The 23,322-nt window shown below is 46.0% G+C and overlaps 1 protein-coding gene, 1 non-coding gene and 1 pseudogene across 3 annotated transcripts; 1 reads left to right on the forward strand and 2 right to left on the reverse strand.

The window, feature by feature from the left end:
• The first annotated feature begins 765 nt into the window (after positions 1 to 765).
• LOC146205699 (uncharacterized) lies at positions 766 to 15,629 on the forward strand (annotated as a pseudogene). Its single transcript, XR_014708232.1, has 5 exons — positions 766 to 910; positions 4,687 to 4,747; positions 6,158 to 6,575; positions 14,536 to 14,682; positions 15,091 to 15,629. The product of XR_014708232.1 is annotated as an uncharacterized LOC146205699 (transcript).
• TRNAL-CAG (transfer RNA leucine (anticodon CAG)) lies at positions 13,417 to 13,500 on the reverse strand. Its single transcript has one exon. It is a non-coding gene; the product is annotated as a tRNA-Leu (tRNA).
• Positions 15,630 to 15,770: 141 nt separating the features above from the next.
• LOC146205701 (ATP synthase F(1) complex subunit alpha, mitochondrial-like) lies at positions 15,771 to 17,693 on the reverse strand. Its single transcript, XM_084590360.1, has one exon. The coding sequence runs from the start codon at positions 17,585 to 17,587 to the stop codon at positions 15,920 to 15,922; it is 1,668 nt and encodes a 555-aa protein (XP_084446486.1). The 5' UTR covers positions 17,588 to 17,693; the 3' UTR covers positions 15,771 to 15,919.
• Positions 17,694 to 23,322: the final 5,629 nt, after the last annotated feature.

The following is a 23,322-nucleotide window of genomic DNA, read 5'->3' on the forward strand; positions in this document are numbered from 1 at the left end:
CTCAAAGAGCGCTCGTAGCTGCCCCTTTCCCGTTGCCATCATATACCGTTGACGTCAACTGGGACTTCTGAGTGCACCCTCTCATTAGGCGCAGCCAAATAACGCGGGAAGAACAAAGCACCGTCACCATCCGTTTTTCTTCTTTTTTTTTTTTTTTCTTTTTTCTTGGGCGCTCGCTCGCGCTGACTTCAGAGGGAGAGGATGGGAGCACTTTGACGTTTCGCCTCCTTCGAAACGTGGCCTCCGCGGCCGGGATCGAACCCGAGTCCTCAGGATCAGCAGTCGAGCGCCCTAACAACTCAGCTGCCACGGCGGGGCGTTGGCATATATGACGGCTTGTGGTCATCAAGCGAAACTTTAGCGTACAGCGAACTCCGTCAATTCAGAGAACGCAGTTTATGGTGAGCATGACGTATATAAGATAACACATACTGCGACTAACGCTAAACTATTATCGTGGCCGCCGGCGCCTAGATTTCATGTCGCAACCTTGAGTTTCAGCAGATACGTATACAATAGAGTTGCTTTCGCAGAAAAAAAAAAAAAAAAAGCTGAATACTATTCGTTCTCCTCCCCTCTCGAACTCATAAAGATTTGCGTGTTGGCATGTTTTTGACCCCCCCCCCCCCCCCCCCCCACACACACACACACCATATTTAAAAACACTTACGACGGCTAAATCTTGCGCCATGGCTGGACTGGTGCTTTTGTTGCCGTTAGAACCTCGTGAAGCGGACTCCGTTGATTTTATACGATCGAAACGGGATGCGAGGTCATCGTCTCGTGGCTGCCACGGCGTTGCTTGCATCAGTGCTGCCTGCCATGACCACTTTATTACGTGGAGCGACCCCGCCTGATGATGGCGATGCTGTTGTTGGTTGTTCTTCAGCCCTGCATGTGAGCGATCAGTGTGAGAAATAAACGGGCAGAAATGACAGCGGACACCGCATTAGACAAAACTGACCTCTCCCTAACTTATCGTCTCTCTAATGAGAAAAAAAAAAAGGAACGTCAACAAGGACAAAAATGGCTTCGAATTCTAATAAATTTAAGATAGCAATGAAACCAATGGAAACTAGGGAAGAGAGCAAGAAAGAAGAAAACAAATGGATAGGAAAATAGAAGAGTATCTATGGGCGCTTGAGGCGATCCCTTCGCGGGTATGGGGCATTTTTTCAAAGATACAACGGTAACAACATAACGTGAGGAATACTACCGTGAATTGTAAATTTTAAGGTACTGAGTACGCTTATATAGAAGAGGCTCATCACAAATAATTTAACACCGATATACATGACTGCAGTAATTTAGTGATTTACCTCTAGGACCAATGTATTATGGGCGGGATCTGGTACAAGAAAGCGACATAAATAGTGAAATAAATAATAGTCCAGTGCTGTTCCATAAATACATAGTACAGTGCTGTTCCACGCGGTAAAGTTTGTGGAAATGGCTGAGACGGAACATTTTTCTGTGCAGTGATAGGGATGGAATGCAAAGAAGGAAAAAAAGATAATCTAGGTTTTGGTTCCGAAACTATGCCCGCATAGGCAGAGGGCATTTATATGCTAATCCAGAAGAAACCATCAACAGTAACCACTTGAGTAATTTCGACCCTTTGAACTTCTAGCCTACATTGCCGAAATTTGGACAGGAAATCGAACCACCGCAGCCGGTGGCATGCCGGTGGTAACCACCTGCATGTTACAGCCGCTGAATCACAGAAGCGAGTTCACTGCGATTTAAAAAAAAATGCCACCGATTAGTTTTATGCATATATGCTTCTATACTAATTATTAAGCTTCTCTTTCCTCTTGGCCAAAACGTTTCCCGGCGAAACAATTATCAACCATGTTAGCAGCTCAGCTAAGCGCTAAAATCACTGTTCGCAATGTTAAGAAGAGGAAACTGTAGCATTCATTGTTTTATCTATCCGCGGCAAGCTGTGACCAATACCTCTTATAGCTGCATTCTTATAATTCTTTACAATCTCGCTTTACGACAAGCTTGTGCTTGTATTTGAATTTGTGGACAACACCAAACCTTGGCCAATCTCCCGTGGTGGATACGTGCCATTTTTCAAAAGGCCAACAACAACAACGACCAATACCTTGCTCAGCAATTGGCATCAAGCTGGATGTGGTGGCGCCGGCCGCCACAACTCCCCGACAGAACTGTCACCAGTCATCAAGGACCAACTAGTAGTCACACCCATTCCCAGAAATATGCATCCCATCTGCGAAATCGGGCGAGGGAAAGCGTGAGCCAAGGCACTGGATCGCATTTGCAGCAAATTACTAGAACTCTGCTACACGGACGCAGCTCGCTACCCTGGCCGCAAAGCTACCACCATCCACGTAATGGACCAAGCAAGCGCTGATATGGTCGCGACAGCATCTACCTCAATGTGCACCTCGGAAGTGGTGGAAGCAGCCGCAGTACTATAAGTTAATGTGTCCCGCGCCCGTCTAACATCCCATACAACATCACATCACAGAGTCGCAATTAGGCTGCGTGTCGAAACTACCGTAAGGACCCCTAGTACGTGACCAGAATCCAAAGATCCTACTCCACCACCTCGTCCAAAATCGTACTTGTATGGCCCATGGCCATGAGTCAGTTCTTGGGAGCAGCGCGCACACGCTGTCGCCCGCGCGAAGAGTGATACCCGAGTGCCGAGTGCTTGGGCGCCAGGAACAGTAATCGATCGTTGACCCTCGCAGGAGGCAGCACCGAACCAGTAAGCAAGTCGGATCCATCATCAACGCCTTGACAAGCAGATATCCGCCACCCCACAAACGACTTACGCGAAAAGCCATTGTCTGGCAAAGGCTACAAAGCGATAAGTGCTATACTTAATTTGAACCTCGTACAAAGCCACATCTCACACTCTAGTCTAACATGTGCCCAGATTGTAATGAATACCCTTCCCTATAACTTACCGCCTGGGGATGCCAGCTCATATCCTTGGAGTGCCCTCTCCTGTACTCCTCAGCTCGTACTTGGATGACTAGTGCAAGGTGGTAGACCGGCCCATGTTGATGATAGCCCTGATCTGAGTTTTTGCCCCCGGACGGGGCAAAGTTCTTATTGGAGCAAATAAACGCTTTACGTAGATAATAGCGGTGACTTGAGCGTTGGAGGTTTTGCGAGGAAAAGATGTACACAAATGGCATGTACGCAACAGGACAGACGTGGGGCGTATTACCTCAGTTAACGAGTGGGACATAACGTGGCGCGTATAAGTGCATAATGACAGATAACTATATAGGCCTGACATTTTTCATCTGCAGTCAGTATACATATATAGATGTCCCGCCGTTGCTACGCAAGACTGATGGTTTCAGAATAAGTCATGCAGAAGACACTCCACTTGCTAACAGAAGCGCGGCAACCTCCTTCACCGCAGCCCATCATGGTGCACTCAGAAGTTTGCCTAAAGCGCGGCACTGCACATCAGTACCGGTGACAGTACAGTGAATGGCTAAACGTCGTTATTTATTAAATATGACCTGCCTATCATCCCGTGTGGAGCCCATGTAATGCGGGGTTTCACATGTAGCGACCATGAGCTATTACATGTATACTTCGGTACGTTACACTGTCCTTTGCTTACTGGCGGCCGTGGTACCACCCAGCCGTTCCTCCCAGTTGGTAAGGGCGGAATGAGGGATGGGAAATTGGGTACACACACGCACGCTCTCGAATATGAATAGTTTGTGAAATTCATGAAGTCTCCGAGTCCAATTTTTTCGCCTATTAGGTTTAGAAATTAGAAGAATAAATTGGACAGAGCTCAGTTATCCCACTAAGCCTTTCTTTCTTTTGTGATCTTCAATGTCTCTGTGTTGCTGAAGAAGACATGCAGGCTTATCGACCAACATCATTTTAAAAAATCATTGGTGCAGAAAATCGAATGTAATTCGGCAGAGTAATTCCAGAAACAGTATGGGTTTAAACACGCATAAAGTTTAACCAGAGTGGCCCGCACTACAAAGAACAATTAAAAAAGAGCTGCCACAGTGCCACTAAACCCTTATGGCATCCGGTTTTTACCGGTGGAGAACGAAGACGTACCCTATGATTTAATAATGCTTCTGGGCCTCCACAGCTTGTGGAAAACACGAATGCAAGTAAGGCATGAAGATATTAACATTCGCAGTGTACGTGAAAATTTTGTTGAAAGTGCTGTTTATCTACGGGAATGTATCTGCGCGCTCCCTGACCCACCACAGTGGGCAGAAATTCTGGATGACCTGGTAAAATTGAAGAAATTTTAACCTCACACACGTCAGCTCAAGGGCAGCTGAAGTGTTTTATTAAGTGTGACCATTTGTTGTTCATGAATACTTCGGAAATAAAGAAAAAAAAAAAGTGGCCTCGCACTGAGTGACACACCGTCGCCGAAGACGAGGAAGAAAAGCGGCAATGTTAAATGATGACTCTCTGTAAGAAATCACACTGTTTAACAGAGCCAATGTCAACGCCTCTGTCAGCCTAATGCTGCATCTTGTAGCCAAGTCGAACCCGTGTCGCATTTTGGCGCCTTACATCTGTGTGCGTGCATGTACTCTGGCCTCGAAAAATGCCGAGTCTACGCCAAACGTAAGGCCGTCTGACCGAAGAGTTTCTCTGTCGGCTCTGTTCTTCGCAGGCAGTGACTGCTGTCTATGCATTCACATATAGCCAGGGTGAAGAAAACAGGCGGACATCAGCCGCCTCAGCTGCCTCAGCTGCCTCAGCCCAAGTGAGTTCAAAATGCGCTCCCGGCCGACAAATTGTATGATATTTATTCTTTCAAGGCGCGATGACCATGTTTATAGCACTCACTGATGGCTAAAAGGGTTCTTCGCTTCATTTTTCCGCTGTTCGCCCTCGAGATTCGCCATCTCGCTTGTGGGTAGCTTCAGCGGCTGACCCATAACCACAAACATACCAACCCGAACAAATGGCCACGCGATTGTAGGCCTCTATGTGCTTTAGAAAACCCAGCTACATATATCGAACTTTCTTTGGTTGTCTGCTAAAACGCCGCAGTATAGCCGCGCTTTGAATTGCAGGGCAACTAACGCGAGCTTTGTCGTACGCGTCGTGTCCATGCGTTGTGCCGCGACTTAATGATGTTCTCCAAGAAGCAGCTCACTGTGTGCCGTTCATGTCCTGCGAAAGCACTGATGGAGCCGCGACCGTTATTTCTGGAGTCTGTTAATTTCGATCTGCCGCAGCTACTGACAGCGGCACAATTAAGGGCCGCTCATTTCTATATTTTACCTCTGAGGATAATGGCAGGACAAAAGCGACCGGACAGTCAGCTGCTATCGAAAGCGAGCTGCAGTTTACCAAACAAGTACCTTACTTTATTACTACGGCGAGAGCGGTAAAAAGAATCAATAATGCCATAGCAAGAGCGGCTAGCGAATAGGATTTTCTACATCGCATGAGGTGCCACTTAAGTTCATATTTGCGAAAAATTTTGTAAGGTACGTTGGCGGTAACTTTAAGCAATTAGGATACAGCAGTTAAGATACAGAAAAGAAATATAGGGGAGGTTACCTGTCAAGCGTATGCGATGATTGTCCGGAGACTCGAGGGTGCAAGTAAGGGCTTTCTAATGGAGTATAAATTCCCCAAAAGGGGCACACAGTGGGTCATAAGCCTCTGCAGCAAACGTGATGCATCGAGCCGGAGAAGGTGTCTGTCGTATTAGCAACATGTACCTAGAAGACGTCTATAGACGCCTCCAAGATACATGTTGCTAATAGCTAAATGAATTGCACAGTTCTGGGTGCCAAACATGTGAAACAAAGTCTTGTCTGACTGGCAGCCTACACAGCGCCTAGTAGAACAGTCATGTTATCAAAACTTCCTCATCACATGTACGAATGGCTGTGATAATATAGATAGACCTTGCCCTCCGCTCAGGAGTACGGAAGGTGATTTGGGAACAACGCATGTGGCAGTTTCTACTTCGTACTTGGCGATGGCTTTGCAGCAACGTTGCAGTTGATGGAGCACGATGGCTACGAGAGCAAACCTACGGACACTTCGTTCTGCCTTTCTTGCCTTGGTTTTGCTGTGCTGGCGAGAAAAAGCTGTTGTGCATGGTCGCAAGCTTTTCTCAGCCGAGAAAGTGACAGAGGCTCTTCTCCCGATGCAGACGTGGTCCCCAGCGAAAGGCAGCCACACGGCTCGCCTTAGAGCCACCATCGCCATCAAACAGCGCTCATGGGAAAGGCAACAAGGGCGCTCGTGGGAAAGGCAACAAGGGCGCCCGTCGGACAGGCGACAAGAGTGCCCGTGGAACAGGCGACAAGACTGCTCATGGGGCAGGCGACAAACGAGCGAACGAGGGCCCTGGAGACGTTGGTGAAGCGATCGGAGAAAAGCTTGTCAAGCTGCTGTCCGACGGGGCAGCTCACGCGCTGCACTCGATTCCCTTGCCGCTACTCGGGGCGCCGGACGCCGAACTGCGGGACGCCGAACTGCTGGGCCTCGACAACTTCAAGTTGAGACCGGAGGACCCGGCACGAGTCGTGCGCTCGGGAAGGCACCTCCTCGTCCACATCCCGTTGCAGGTAAGAGCACGCCACTGCAGCCGACGCGCTCATGGTGGTTTCTATCCCTGAAAAAACGGCGAACCTCGCCGTATCGGAAAAAAAAAAAAAAAAAAAAAAGAGAAAACACTGCTGTGACAGCGGCCGCCCCCGCCGTGAGAGCGTTTTCTTAATCCTTTTCAGAACAGCACGTGGCTATTAGTGTCATTCTGCATGTCAGTGGCTTGGCACTTTTCATAGGCACTTTAAAGGTAGAGCTAACAAAGGTAAAAAAAAAAAAAATTGAGTACAGCAGAATCTGCATTAAAGTAATCCGAAAGCACGGATGCTGCTGTTGGTTGCTTCTGGTTGCTTCTAGTTGCTTCTAGTTGCTTAATTCACTTCTTATTTACCCATTTTAGTCTTCGGTACTTTCAAATTGCGTGCCAATCCCTTCCTATGCCCTTTTTCGGCTCTACTTCCGGTTGCGTGACGTCACAGCCTAGATGAAATCCTAATTGACTGCGTTAATTAACTGCTTTAGTCTTTGGTACTTTCAAATTGCGCGCCAATTTCTTATGCTCTTTTTTGGCTCGACTTCAGGTTGCGTGACGTCACGTCTTTGACGTCACCTTAATTGACTGACTCAGTTAACTATTTTAGTATTTGATACATTCAAATGTTGCGCCAAGCCATTGGCTAATGAGACCATTTTCGCCTTTACTTTGCCTCTAATTAATTACCAACTAACTTATTGGCCTAATTATTTTTCGGACACAAAATTACGTCACTCTCTATCGATTGACACCACTCATTAACATCTACCGCTTCTCAATTGCTCACAACTGCTGCGGACACGATTTTGCTGACGCGGTCTGAGGACGCGGTTTGCGGACAGAAAGCTGTGAACATAGCGAAGTAATACTTTCGCATTAATACAGTCTTGCTGAAAACTTTCAGCATCCGTCCACAGGAACAAATGCATTGTTTCGCTTCCTTTAATACATAACGAGATGCATTAAAGGAAGTTTCAATCGCAGGCGTTGAGTGGAACGTAATTCAATTCGACTTCGAATGTTATACGAAGAATAAGTGAGAGCAAGGTGCATTTGCTCTAAATATTGCGACATAGCCAAACTCACCTATTGACAACCAGTGTTTGCTGGCGACGCCGACGCCATTGCGAATGCTTTACCCCGTGTTGGCGAGTCCACCATGATGGCAAGGTGCTCTTCAGCGCTGGCGCCGACAGAGACAGAAAGTGCCTGTGCAAAGTAGTTGCAATTTTTTATTCATGCTACACACTAGTGTTTTGCGCTCATTTTTATGTACAAGGATTTGATGTCACCCCCCCCCCTCCCCCCTTTTTTTCATTATGAGAGATTCTCATCAAGAAAACCACGCTCTACCCCACATTTTCGACTAAAATGTCAAAGAAATGCGTGATTCAAATGAGACCGTCTCGACCGCCTCCTCCAAGAATGACCCATAATTCTGCTCCAGGAGCAATGTTCTCTTTTCTACCATCCGAAGTGAAAAAAAAAAAAAAATGACATTTGCCGTGTTGGTCCAATGTCTGCAGCAAACCGTGGCCTAACGCGATCCAAGCTAGGTCAACAAGGTTTGGCTGAGGTTGGTTATTGGCCTCATACCGGCCGACCTATGGTTGCCGACATGGGATCAAGGTCGAGGGCCAACTTTGCAGACTTGTCCACTCGAGCAATGGAAAACGTTACCTGAATGGTTTCAACATTCACTATCCAGGCAATTTTTTTCGCTTTGCTTGTATGGACACTGTCTGCAAGGTTATCCTCCGGTATTGGTATTATGTCGGAAGCCAAAGGTCGGCCGATGCACGGCAAATAACTAAACCCAACCTTGTTGACCTAGATTGGGACCAAAGTCGGCCATGGTTTCCTGTCGACGCTGGACAACATAGGATCAAGGTCATCGTTTCAGTTGTGTAATTAACACAAACATTTCCATCGCAGTCATGACCAACCTGTCATACGTGCAAGAATCACTGCATCAACGAAACACTACGAAACAGAAGACGCTACCGCGCTGTGCACACATAACAGCAACTTTCAGCGAGCTTATATATCCACTACATGAGGCCTTCATATTAGAGCCAGTGACCCACGTAAGTCGAGGGTAGCTATTTCAGTTATTTTTATGCTTGCTACAGCAAAAAGGAAAATAAAATAGGGCTTGATCATGTTACTAATGATTTTTTTTTTAAAGTCTGCTCTGCCGTTTTTGTGCGAATATTAAGCAAATGAATTCGCTAAGAAATGTGGGGCTAGCCTGAATGACGAACGTCACGATACGAGCGAAGGCTGTGTTAAGCATGGTTATGCATGGTTTGACAGATTGATTGGGGGAAAGCTCAAGCTTCGCCTTGAGAATTTACCGTGATAGCCCCTGTAACACCGCCTCTACAATCCGGGAATGTTTTTTCGTATTTTTTTCTTCAAGTTAGGTTTTGTGGAAAGGAAAGCGCGCGCAGTATACTTTTGAGCCCACACCACGGGATGGTGTACACCTACACTTAATCAGGTCAAGGTCACAGCACCTTCTCGATGGTCAAGCGACCGGACAGGTTGGTTTTGGTATAGTACATGTCGTTGTGAAGCTTTCGCTTTAAAAACATACGTGCTAATCGTCAAGAAGGCGCCTTTCTGAGACCAGTTCATATGTTGCTGCATGCAACGGATTCACGGAAAGCAGCAGGATTCAACAGACTATGTACAGATGCACAAAAAATAGAACGAAGCACGCAAGCGGTGGCTGAACGGGAAAAAAACTGCATGCCAGCGCGCTCTATCCGCAGATACGCAGCAGTGAGAGTCGGGACGTCTGCACATCTGGCTGACCCATCTCGATAACGTGATATCCTCGCTATCGCCGCCACGAGCGAAGCCACGCAGCTGCTACCATTTCGCGACAGGGACACCTTCAGTACTTCAAGGAACGGTTTGTTATTTGTCCGGGCAGTGCGTGCGCTTTATGCTTGGTCAGGAATTGCAATTTTTATCTGCGTAACCGCCGTAGTTTGCGCTTCACTTGGCGGCGAGTTAGTGCACTAAGGAGTGTAAATGCTCCTGCATCGCTTTGGAAAGTGCAGTAAAAATTTCGCCTGGCTCAAGGGAACGCATGCAAAAAGTAATAGCATGCATGTATTGGCTTGCGTTAGTCTTCGATAAAATTAGGTGGTTGACGCGGCATAGCAAGTGAGTTGACAGAATACTATTTGCATCGACACAAACTGGCTTTCTCACATTAGGGAACATAAAGTTCAACAATGAATAGAGAAAGGCTGGTAGATGGAAAACACGTGCTCCCACGCCCGATGACTACATAGGCCATGCGGCGAGGAAGATACTCGTACAAAGAGTCGATATACCCGGGTCGCTCTCGGAGGTTGCCCTACTTCTTTACAGCCTCCCAAAGGTTATCTACACTCATGCTGAGGCTTATACGAGCTACACTCCTTTTCAACTTTCTCAAAATGATCTCAGTTATGTTACCAGTGTCTTTGGAAGCTACTTTAACTTTTTAAATTGTCTCCAAAACATTGCCCATTTCACCTTGCATGTTAGCAAAATACAGCCTATCGCGGGTGACTAAATCAGAGGCAACCTCGATTTTTACAAAAATTTCATAAACAACGCGTTGTTTCCCCCAATTTAAAAACGCCAACTTGTGTCGAAAGAAGTGATCCTCAATCAGCTCACTTGCTATGCCACTGAGCGCCTATCTGTATCATAAAGACAACGCAGAGAACACATGCAGGCTATTGTTTTTTTCATGCGTTTCTTTGGGCGAAACAAAATTTGACCACACTTTTCAAATCGATGTACAAGCATTTGTATTCCATAGCTCGCGCATAAACTCGGCGCCAAATGAAGCGCGAACCACAGAGATGGTGCCATGGGGCCATTCCCTGACGAAGCAAAAAATGTACGCATCCGAAGGCCAACATTTTTCCATAGCTAGGGCAAAAATAAACCCTTGCATGAAACATTGAAAGAGCCCCTGGCGAATTTTTTATGGCTTCAGCGCAGTTTCGCTCACGGCAGCAAAATGGTGAGCATCAGGTCACTGAGATGGGCCAGCCGTATGTGCCAATGTACTCTCGCTCTCTGCTGCGCATCTACTGATAGAGCGCGCTGGTATGAAGTTTTTTTCTAGTTTTTTTTTTTTTTTTTTTTTTGTTTTTTGTATATGCTTCAACAGAACACTTTGTTTTTTCCAGTTCGGCCACAACTCGCATGCTCCATCTTACTTTTGGTGCACCTGTACATTGCCAGTGCAACATAGGTTAGGCTTGTCAACTTTGTTGCAAATTTCAGTCTGCCTATTGCGCGTGACCTGTGGCTGGCTCAACGTACTTGGCCAATCACGCCCTACTTTGGGCTATGTTTGGCTGCCGAGCTTGACTAAAGTGGTGTTCTGGGCCAGTTGGTAGGTCATGATTTACTGGGAGGCTTAGCGTGAGCCAGACGAGGACACTGCGCTCGTCCTGTGTCCCTTTCCTGTCCTCGTCTGTCTCACGCTAAGCCCTGTAAATCTTGGCTGTCGAGCTTTGGGTGCAGACTAGTTTCCGACGGTTTGCCGATACTTTGCTGAAAGTATTTGGTCAACTATTAGCCAGCGTAACTGGCAGCTACCCAAAGACCCACCTTTGAGCCTGCATGGGCTGGCCGAGAATATCGGCTGCCGAGTTCTGCCCAGTCGTTAATGGACGGTCAGCCATAGGCCAATCTCAGTTGGTGCGGTTTTCAGCATAGACGCCCCTTGAACACATACGCTATCCTAATCGATCACACTTTACCGTGTCATTTATGAATTATTGATGAAAACTATTGACATGCCCCACACGATTAGTACAGACCATGATGTTACAGATCGACATCCCCAATTGTCTAAAGCGTTCGAACAGCACACTCAGTTGTCGATTTGCGGCAGTTGTCGCTGCCTGGCGGGCCCGATATACAATTCAGACAGGAGCAGTTAATCGCGATCCATTAACGATCAATTAGCAGTTACGCACGTTCCAGTACACTTTTCGTATTGGACATAATGAAACATTATTTGTACACGAGGAAGCGCACTAGTGTCTACTACCTGCACATACCACGTGCAGCTGCCACTTTCAATAACGCAACGCGCGAAACTGTCGTGCTCCGTGTACTTTTGTCCGCGCCTGTCATGCTCAGAAAAGGCCCCTGAAATGTTTGGTCATTCTTTGCAACCATCAACTATTAGTGCTGAGTGACCAGCGCATAGCCGCGGGAAGATACCACGTAAAGTAAACCGTGAACTGAAATACTGGATAATTGATTGGACTCGCCTAATGGACTGACTGCCTCTGGCGTTCGCGGTTCTGGCCGAAGGTCGCGGGATCGAATACAGGCCGCGGAGGGCACATTTCGATGAATGCGAAACGCAAATTCACCCTCGCGCTCCGAGAACACCCCAGGTAGCCACATGTGCTGTAGTGTTCCTGCTTCGGGGCGTTAGAAGGGTACTGAGGATAACTGAGAAATAATTGTTTCATTTAAGCTTCCGCTCAGTGAATCTGTCTGGGTGCATTCTGTAGCTCATGAAAAGATAGCCGTTCTCCAGAGAGCGGAAGGTACAGGTAAAATTAGGACTGCTTTGGATGGATATGGACTTTATCAGACAAAGATAAACTTCCAGGGTGGTCCCTTACTGGTACATGAGTCCACTGGCTTGAGCTTCACATAAAGCCCAACTCACCAGCCATTTCTGGCCGCCGGGACCGCAAAGCAGCCTCTCAGGAAGAATGAGTGGGATGGGGGATACTACCTGTGGGGAAGGACATTCCCACAGGTGGTAGAAAGGTATGGATTTAGGCACGCCACAGATGTCACAATGAGGGGGGAAACCGGACTTATTACACCAAAAGATATGGAACCACTCCGATATCATGTATGTCGACACGGCAGAGAATTCTAAAGTACAGTTTATCATGACAGATCGCAGCCTACTCAAACTGCACAGTAGGAGCCGCTGCTACTATCCGAACCAATTCGCCTGCAGTGCCTGCAGGAACCGCCAACGCAAGCCGCCATCGCACTTTCGCTGGCCCACTCCACCAGTGACAAAGACATAACCGAAATTTGCACATATTCTCAGGCCGCATACCGCCACTACCTAAAGGGCGTGGCGACACTGGCCACCCATCATATTCTTATCGACACAGCCACCTCTCTCGACCGAACGGTTACTTTGGCGGGGATCCTGGACAAATGAGCGCGTTCATGCGCTGGCCCGAGAACTCTCCTCCCACGCCCTGGACAATCAGGCACCCAACCACGCTCAAAAGGCCACATCCGCCCTTTCTACTTATCAAATCACCACATTCCACAAACACAGCCGCATAACACTGCCACATGGCGACAATTACAGACGGACTGCTTCATTTCAGCCTACCGTCTCGCATGAGGACTAGGTTACTGCGCACAAAGCGGCTCATTCCTAAATATTTTATAATGGGAAGGATACGTTCTCTAGAGAGCGGAAGGCATGGGTAAAGGGAGGTCTCGGGGTTTAGCAGGCTGCCATCTTTTAATCCTGTCAGTGGTTGTTAGAACATTTATCTGTTATTTCGGCAATTTGGCAGTGAGTTTTAATCAGCATTTTTTCTATAAACCGCGACGGTGATATATAATTTCTCCCAGTTTTATAAAACAATGTGCAAAGCAGGCCACGAACCGCTTTCTCTCTCTCTCACTCCCTGTGCTGCAAACAGCAGAGACGACCCTCCGTTGGTGCCAGAGTTTAAGCGCTGCAAATGTCAGTCTTCTGACGCTATGACTAAGGTAATTAATATTTTGCAAAAGACAAAAAGTAATGTCAGAAGTGGGATTCGAACCCACGCCCGGAAGACCGGACTGCGACCTGAACGCAGCGCCTTGGACCGCTCGGCCATCCTGACAAGTCACCGGTGCTGTTGCTAACACCCTTCTAATGAATAATTTGTCAAACAGTTTTGCCAATAACATCTTTAAGGGTCACACACAACTGGCGGGAAGCCATGAGCTCACCTCGCGCAACAGACACCTACAGAAACCCCTCGGAAAATGTACCGTTTGTTCGGACATGGGATAAAGTCGCTCTTTGGGCATACTTTTGCATATCTTCGCGCTGATCACATTATCGTCCCCGATCAGTCGTCAGTTTGCCCATAAGAGATTCGCCCCTGAGTGACATAAGGTCAAGGAAATATTTTGCATCAAATACCTTCAGCCTCACTTAGTATCTAATTTTTGTGCGCTTTGTCGGGTGCAGCTTTACGGTCACGGTATTCACTAGGTAACCGCCTCCGCACAGGAAGGATATGCGGATAAAAATCGGAATTTTTGCGAGAAATGAATGGTTTTTAGCATTGGACGACCGATTGGTCTGAGCCTGAGCAAGGTGAACTGTTCTCATTGTTTACATTGAGAGAGACCCCGACATTCCTCACTACCCACAAGGTACCGCGCGCGCGCAGCGAACAAGCATTGGTGCGTGCTGCCATCTGGAGACAAATCGCTGACCTCGGACGCAGGGGCGTCAGTCGGCCTCACGTGGTCGCCCTTCATTTACATCGAAAATGCCAGGCCCCCCCCCCCCCCCCCCCTTTCTTTACTGTTGTTGCTTAGCATCACTGCGTTGATTAACACTTCTTTAACAGTACGTGCACGAGCTGCCAATGTCTAACATGATATGCATACTAGAACGGTTGTACTGAAGGAGGAGGCCTTCGCACATAACTTGCCTCACCCAGATTGCATAGACGGTTCATAATATGCCTAGCGCTAAAAATGTTTGTTGTCCACCATGTACAGTAGTCGCGACGACCGCTGACGATCGAGTGTATGCGTTTTACCATGTTCGCTTAGAACATCAAGCACCTTGCTTGACGGAAACATTTATTTGAATGCAAATAGATTTGAGATGACAAAGCAGCATACATTGTGTCATGCAGGTGCAAGACCTAAATGTTACTGGGAACTACACGACAGTGCGATCTAATTTCAACATGAAGGGGAAGTTCAAGGCACGTCTGCAGCACCTCCATATCTACACAGAAATTGCCATCTGCAGTGGTCGCCCAAAACTGCAGACATTAGAGGTCAGTTCTTGCCTCCTTTTGGAAATTTACACTTTACTAAAAGCAAAAGTGCACTACCAGGCTCAGTATCACTACCAAAAGACATCAAGAGTTGGGCCTCACTTACATAGCAATGAAAGACCAAAAGTGCACGAAATTTGTTTAGCTGCCTATCAAAAGATTTGTGTTCAGAGCAGTTTCCCCATGTTTGGAGCTATATATTATGGCACATTCAACTGTCAGACAGTCACTTGTGCTTAAGCTGCAAATAGTAACACAGCCACCATCATACTACAGCATGTCTTATTGAACATGGCTGTGCTTGCCCAATGAATTTATTGTGCTGGACTGTAGGCCCATGCAGCAACAAATGCTTGGAGTAGAGATGCTTTCCACAAAACCTATACATTCAAAATATTGCTTTTACAGGTCACAAAAATGGAAGGACTCCGCATTACATCTGCAAAAGGAATGACCATATTCCTGAACTGGGTTTTGGTTGCACTGATTGACAGCCTTGTTAATCGCAATCAAGCACGGTTCTTCAGAATCGTCCGAGAAACGATATGGAAAGCATTTGCAATGCATGTGATGAGTGTTCTGCCCCGTCTCGATGTTCGGTACATTTCAAAAAAGTAGGCATGCCACCATGGAGAGCAAAACTAAAAGCTTGCAGAGAAAGTTTGCAACAGTGTTGTGGTACTTTCATTATGAATTAGAGTTAGAGGCAAAAACAGCCTAAATGGCTATTAAAGAAAGGAATGACGAAAATACTTTCCAGGAAGCACAACTGCATAGTGCGAAGGGGTGCCAAGTAAGTGGATAACAAGTGTTTCCGCTTACCCGACAGCTTCGAAAAAGTTAAAACTTCAAACTTTAAGTTATATAGTAAAGGCACACATACAAGTACAGAAAGCAAAAACAGCAACCAAAAATTACAGAACCTCCAAAGGCACTCCTGCAAAAAAAAGCACAAAATTATGTGTTAAACAGATGTGCCTACCAAATAAAAATCTGCTGCTGCTACCAGTGATCACATATCTTCGAAGAGAACTTTTAAAAAACCATGAAACAGTTTGCAATGATACGATCAAAAAAACCTTGCCGCATTCTGGTTTCCTTTGTAATTTATTGTCACCAGGACATTACAGCAGATAAATTAAATTCTTGCACAAGTCTAGTCTATACATTTCTACTTGTCTTACACACAGACTAGAAATGTTGACAGGGCAGTTGAGGCAGTGCAAGTATAAAAAAATTACGCCGAGAATGTAGCTATGAATGAAGTGACAATGCTCTTCAATTTTGCATCTGTGGCTTCACTAATGTGACCTTCTTGAGCGATGGTAGCAAGGATGTCCTTGTGGTGGCTTCGAATGTGTTGCAGAAACTCTTTCTCGAATTCGTTGATATGGGAAGGGTCTAGTTTATCTAGGTAGCCACGAACACCTGTGTAGATTACGGCGACTTGGTCTTCAATTGCCATTGGTGTGTACTGGCCTTGCTTCAGCAGCTCTGTGAGTCGGACACCCCTGTTTAACAGCTGCTGAGTGGCTGCATCCAAGTCAGAACCAAACTGTGCAAAGGCAGCAACTTCACGGTACTGAGCAAGTTCTAGCTTCATTGAACCGGCGACTTGCTTCATGGCTTTAGTCTGGGCGGCTGAGCCGACACGACTTACAGACAAGCCTACATTGATGGCTGGCCGGATGCCCTTGTAAAACAATTCAGTTTCAAGGAAAATCTGGCCATCAGTGATGGAAATGACGTTGGTGGGAATGTAGGCCGAGACATCACCGGCCTGCGTCTCGATTACTGGCAGAGCAGTCAGGGATCCTCCACCAAAGGTGTCGTTCATTTTGGCTGCTCGCTCAAGAAGACGGGAGTGGAGGTAGAAGACATCGCCAGGGTAGGCCTCCCTGCCTGGAGGTCGCCGCAGCAGCAGGGACATTTGCCGGTAGGCGACAGCCTGCTTGGACAAGTCGTCGTAAATAATGAGGGCATGCATGCCGTTGTCACGGAAGTACTCGCCCATGGCGCAACCAGAATAGGGTGCGAGGTATTGCAGCGGAGCAGCGTCCGAGGCTGTGGCGCTTACGATGATTGTGTACTTCATGGCGTCGCTTTGGGTCAGCCGTTTTACGATCTGGGCTACTGTGCTCCTCTTTTGCCCAATTGCAACGTAAATACAGTACAGCTTTTTCTTTTCGTCCGAGCCGTCATTGAAACGCTTCTGGTTAATAATACCGTCGATTGCAATAGCAGTTTTTCCGGTCTGCCTGTCTCCGATAATCAGCTCCCGCTGTCCACGGCCAATAGGAACCAAGCTGTCTACTGCCTTAATGCCTGTAAGCATAGGCTCCTTCACTGAAATGCGAGGGATGATGCCCGGCGCCTTTATGCCGACACGAGCACGACCCTTGCATGCGACGGGTCCCTTGCCATCTATGGGGTTTCCAAGGGCATCCACAACGCGACCAAGCAGCTCCGGCCCAACTGGTACGTCAACAATAGCCCCGGTACGCTTCACTATGTCTCCTTCCTTAATAAGCTTGTCGTTACCGAATACGACAATACCCACGTTGTCCGGTTCCAAGTTAAGGGCCATACCTTTCAGACCACTGGAAAATTCCACCATCTCTTCAGCTTGAATGTTTTTGAGACCGTAGACACGGGCGATGCCATCTCCGATGCTGAGCACGCGGCCTGTTTCTTCCAGGTTGGTTGCAGAGGTCTGTCCCAGAATGCGCTCTTCGAGGATGGTGGAAACCTCAGCTGAACCGGCGGCAGCATATGAACATGGCGTGGTCGAAAGCTTTCGTAGTGCGAGTACACTTATCGCTTCGTGAACGGGAGCAAGCTTCAGTGCTTGCTTCGGGAAATGCCTGGCTAACGTGCAGGCCAATCTGCGGGAGACGAAAGCCATGCTCGCTGCAAGCTCAAACTGCTATGCCCGACGAGCAAATACCGGCGAGATCACCTTCCCCCGAAAAGACGAGGACGTGACCTTCCCTGGAAGTCCGGTTGCCAGACAAAATCGGGCGCGCTGCGCGCGCGCAGCGGAAGCAGCGGCGCGCGCGGCAGCAGTGTGCGGCATATGTCTGCCGTAGCAGACGACGGCTGGCACGCTATGGGAGGAAATGCATGGAAAGGTTTGTTCGAGCCTGGTGGAGCGGTTTTTCTTAACTATTTTTCGTCTTAGGTTCGTAAATAACCCTGAGAAAGTTATGTTGAGAATGCGCTGAAAAGCAGAGAAAAGACCCGTGAGCAAAGCGTCCGCATGCGAACAGTGACTTGAAACGCGCCAAGAATGGCCAGAAATTATCCGCGTTTCAAAATCCTACTACGTGAAAGGGGCACCGTGGGTCCATTTACATGTCGGTAATGGAGGCAAAAGTCAATTTATAGCCCTGGCTGTCTTAGGGCTGGGTGTGATGTTTGTCTAACGTGCAGGGCACATAGTTCTATCACAGAAACATTGAATAACCGGCCACTCCACTCATTGCAGTCGTGCGCTTATTCGATTCCAACAAACAACACACGCAAGAGTATAGTACTGTAACTGAAAAATTGGGACCTACACAGTCAGTGGGATGTCTCGAAACGTTTTTTACAGGGCCGCGTGGGCCAGCGATCGCTTTTGGAGTTACTTTTTGACCGCATGATGTCACGCGTACCACTGGTGTTATTCAGGGCGTTACGCAGGATGATACTGTCATTCGCTGCGATCACAGCGTCATGTGTAAGGTAAAACAGCCGCTGTGCGAAAATTCTTTGTGCCATCTTGGTTTACATAGAGTATCGCTTGTTGCCTCTTGAGCGCTCGCTTTTCCTCGGTGCACACGTTCTTTAATATACAGTATAGTCTCGTAATGTCAAGAGCTTTTTGCCGGTTTGTTCTGTGATCACTATCTCGGGTTCTCTAGGTGCCCGATCATAACTAAATCAAAACCATTAGCATTGCTCCATTTTCACACTGCGACCCGTGTACAGGGGCATTTAGATGAAAAAAAAAAAAAAAAAAAAAAAAAAAAAAAAAACACAATGGTTTCCGATAAAATTGGTAATGAGAGAAAAAAAAATTAATGTGGCAATCTTTTAGAAGCGACTCGTAGGCTATGAAAGATGCTATAAAAGAACGTAGACCACCTGAGGTTCCTTAACGTACGCTGAAATCACGCAGCACATTTTTGTTGTTGTTGTTGTTTCTTTTTTTACTTACATCAAAAGGCGACCGTCGGGATGGGATTGAACATGCGACCTTGGCATCAGTAGCCGAACACAAAAGCAACTGAATCAACCGTAACGAGACCATGCTAACCTTTACCTGTCGGACACTTCTCCTAAAAAATAGGCTTTTGCTCCTAAAGAGGATGCCCCCGCATCTTTGACCGATTCTCATGACGTATATGCATACCAGCGCAACACAGGAAAATACTGGTATATAGATCATGGAACACCAACAGCCCGCAGCCTTCCCTTACCGGAATCTCGCGACGCCGTCTCCTAACGGGAGAAGGGCGCTTATACCACGACTTCCCAGGTAGCACCGAAACATTAGAGCAATGTTACAGTTTTGTTTTAGTCGAACGTTATTTTGACGTTGTTAAAGTCCTTTTTTTCTAATGTTTTAGCAATGTTACATATAAATATTGGTGCAATGTTTCCATAAACATTTAAACAACATAAATCTAATATTTATGCAACATAAATATAACATATTTATGTTATTATTATTATTATTTATAACATATTTTATTAAGTAGAGTAACCTTGCACGAGCATGTAAGCCCACTGCTCGTGGTGGTACATAGCTTCCACGCTTTACAAAGAACACAATACAACACAACTCCACAATACAGCACCATTCCTACACTCACCTCTGAACGAATAGCATAGAGCTAACCTTTTAAAACCATCACCGACGGGTGTTCCTTGAGTGACAGTGGTGAATGGATAATAAGCAATTCTTTCTTGGAAAATATTAGGGCTGTGCTTGCATTCTACGGTGGGCATCATCTCAAAGCTCTAGTTGCAAAGAAGTGTTATTGAAAAAACATGGTTACTGGAAGAAAAAGGGCAAAAGTGCTGGGACTTAGTGTTTGAAATATATATATATATATGCTATGTTGTTTTATAGTTATGATCCAAATATTTCTTTAACACTTAGGAGACAATATTAGAACGACATTTGTTTGTTACATTAAAATTTTCACAATGCAGCATGAATATTGAGTAACATTATCATAACATTCAAAAGTCAATATTAGTAAAATATGTTTATTTTGACATATTTTACTAATATTGACTTTTGAATGTTATGATAATGTTACTCAATATTTATGCTGCATTGTGAACATTTTAATGTAACAAACAAATGTCGTTCTAATATTGTCTCCTAAGTGTTAAAGTAATATTTGGATCATAAAATATGTTTATTTTGAGCCCCGCCGGGGTGGCGCAGTGGTAAGACGCCCGACCACTGTGCCGGAGCTCCCGGGTTCGAACCCGACCTCGGCGGCTGCGTTTCGATGGAGGCGAAACGAAGTGGCGTCCGTGTGCTGTGCGATGTCAGCGCACGTTAAAGAACCCCAGGTGGTCGAAATTACTCCGTAGCCCTCCACTACGGCTCCCCTTTCTCTCTTTCCAACTTCACTCTCCCTTCCTCCCTTCCCTTACGGCGCGGTTCAGGTGTCCACAGAGCAAGTGTGACAGATACTGCGCCTTTCCTTCCTGTGAACCAACCAACCAATGTTTATTTTGAATGCTCTACTAATGTTATTTTTATGTCACAGAATGCTAAGCAACATTCAGGCAACTCAGATAACAAATTTATAACATTATTCTAATGTTCGGTGCTACCTGGGTTAGAGATTAAACACGGCATCATGAGGATTGGTCGGCGCTTTTGGCTGAAGGACCTGCTTTGAGGGGCCCATCTGGCGCTTTGTGTCTTTAGTTGAATCCGACTGTACGAGCAGGTAGATTAGAATAGGCGATGGGGTGAGGGGGGGGGGGGGGGGGAGAGAGAGATGACATTTGAGCTACTTATAGTTCTTGTAAATATTGCTGCCAAAAAAATATGAAAGACACTTAAGCTGAAAAGCTCCCTTGCTGGTAAGAGATCATGTGCAACTCTCGCGTCCATGTACTTCGTCTGTCTAATTTAATTTGCCTTCACATGTAGCAGTGCTACACTCCAATTAGAGGCATCGTATGCCTACCTAAATTCGAATTCACCTCCTCCTCCTCCTCCCCACCCTTTCTTCCTTTTCTCCACTACCTGATTTCAAATATCCCAGTTTTCAGCCTGATTTCTACATGCTGTTCTATTTTTCTCTCTCTTTTTTTTTTTCATTTCGCCACCTTAATTTCTACCTAGCTGTTGCAACTAAACGCACTTCTCTCTTGCTTATCCGCAGCCTTGCCCTATTTTACACAGCGCAAATGCGAACCAGAACCTTATTGGTCTGTAAAATGTCGCTCAATATATGAAAGAGTATAAAGTTTTAGCACTCAATAAACGATTGCTCCGTATGCGCCAAGAATACTTTTTTTCTTCTGCTGCTTACTATAATTCCTTTTGGCGCGTATATCCAAAAGAAATTTTCGACCTTATATAGGAAAAAAAAAAAAAAGAAAAACGAATTCTCTTTTTGTGAAAACTGTCTCTTTCATACTAAGCGATTTTTTATATTGAGTGCAGCGGGAGCAAATGAGCAGCGAGCGCAGCTCGAAGAGATGTCACGCCTACATGCTTATTCGCTTTTTGAAAGATTTCTTGCTTTTTAGTTATAATGACATTGTTCACGCCGTCAAGCCGAGGTTATGAAACGAAGCGATGCGCAGCAAACGTTTCTTAGCGGGAAGCGAGAGGAAGAGGTTGCACAAGACTCTAGTGTCGCCGGCCGCCTAAAATTTCTCTGGAGACTGGCCACGCGCTCCACTTCCCGCAGGAAGTGCAAAAAAAGTTAAAAAAAAAATGTGAAGAAATACGCATGAAAAACGAGAGCGCAGCAGTCGCATACGCGGGCTGCCACTCGGGCGTTGGAGGGAAAGGAAAGAAAAGAAGAAGAAAAAAAAAAAACGTGCTCAGAAAGGGGAAGGAGGACGAGGTTGGCTATACGTAATAGTGACGCAAGTTCTACGGCGTTATTGTAACGTGACCTGACGTGACCGACATGCAAAAAGTGAGTACCCAAGACACTGCTGTATGTTTTGAGTTCTAGCTAATAGATGGCGCTACGACCTCTGCCGCAGAGAGGCAATGTATAAAGCGCGGCTAACTGAACACAGAAACGGTTGCGGTCGCGAACAGAAACGGTATTAATAAGGTATACTATTCTGGGACACTGTACAGAATTTAGAGCACTGCTCGGTCCTGAATATGGGGCTCGGTCCGGGCCCGAGACCTAAAGCCTGAGCCCGGCCCAGGCCTTGAGCTTCAAGCACGGGCCCTGCACGGGCCCGTTATATTATCGCTCTACTGAGTCCGGCCCGACCAAAGCTAGTTCTGAAGTTAAGAATAAGGTAAGGCTTGTTCTGAAGTTAAGCATAAGGTAAAACGCTTGCTCTGAGCAAAAAGACGCCTACTACACAAAGAAAAACTGGTCGACAACGAAACTCAGATTACAATAACGCCTGAAGGGTTGCTTTGCTCTTTAGCACGAAAGGAAGTGGTGAGGTGCGTTCACCCGCAGTCGACTTTTTGAACAGGGATCATGTAGACGCGAAGAGATGACATAGAACTTGGAAGTTCCAGGAAGCGTACATGAAAAGTTATGCACACATAATTAACCCTATTCGCTCCATATTTCGTCAGTCATATTTTACGCCTCGCTACGTATAATCAAGCAATAAAAAAGAAATGGGCATGGGCAGGACATGTAGTGCGGAGAGAGGATAACCGATGGTCGCTTAGAGTAACAAACTGGATTCGAAGGGAAGGAAAGCGTAGCAGGGGGCGGCAGGGACTCCGGACCTTTTTTTGAGGGGGGGGGGGGGGGGGGGGGGAATTTTGTCAGGTCAAGATTGTTATTTTTCAGGTAATTTTGATTTTATTTCTTAATTTAGTTTTGTTTTATTGTTATTTTATCATTTTATCTTAATTTTTAATTAAATTTAGCCCCAAATTTACACTTTGTAAATTTAGTTTTACGCGATTTGAAAGCATGTTTTACCCCTGAAGAAGAATGAGGCCATGAATTGTTCGCAAATACAGTCTTCTAAAACACTATCGCACTTCATACTTTCAAAATACTCGTTTCTATACTCACTCAAAATTACCAACATGATTCAAGTTCAAACAATCGAAAAGCTGGTTTAAGAGAATACATAACTTTAGGGAGCCAACAAAAGGTTGTTTAAGGGTCCCAACAACTTTCCTTCAGATTCTTTGCAAGAAGAAATTGGGTTGTTGGCTCAGGGGTGCCCTATTCTTACAATCTGTCAATTTTCAAGCCAGCGAACGAAACTTGGGCAAAGAAATGAAAAAGGGCCTTAATTTGGTATGAAATATATATATATATATATATTTGAACTAAGGTTTTATATATATATATATATATATATATATATATATATATATATATATATATATATATATATATATATATATATATATATATATATATATATATATATATAAAATTTTAGTTCAAA

Source organism: Amblyomma maculatum, chromosome 1 (genome assembly GCF_055883805.1).
Source record: "Amblyomma maculatum isolate TAMU_Amacu chromosome 1, ASM5588380v1, whole genome shotgun sequence".
Lineage (NCBI taxonomy): Eukaryota > Metazoa > Arthropoda > Arachnida > Ixodida > Ixodidae > Amblyomma > Amblyomma maculatum.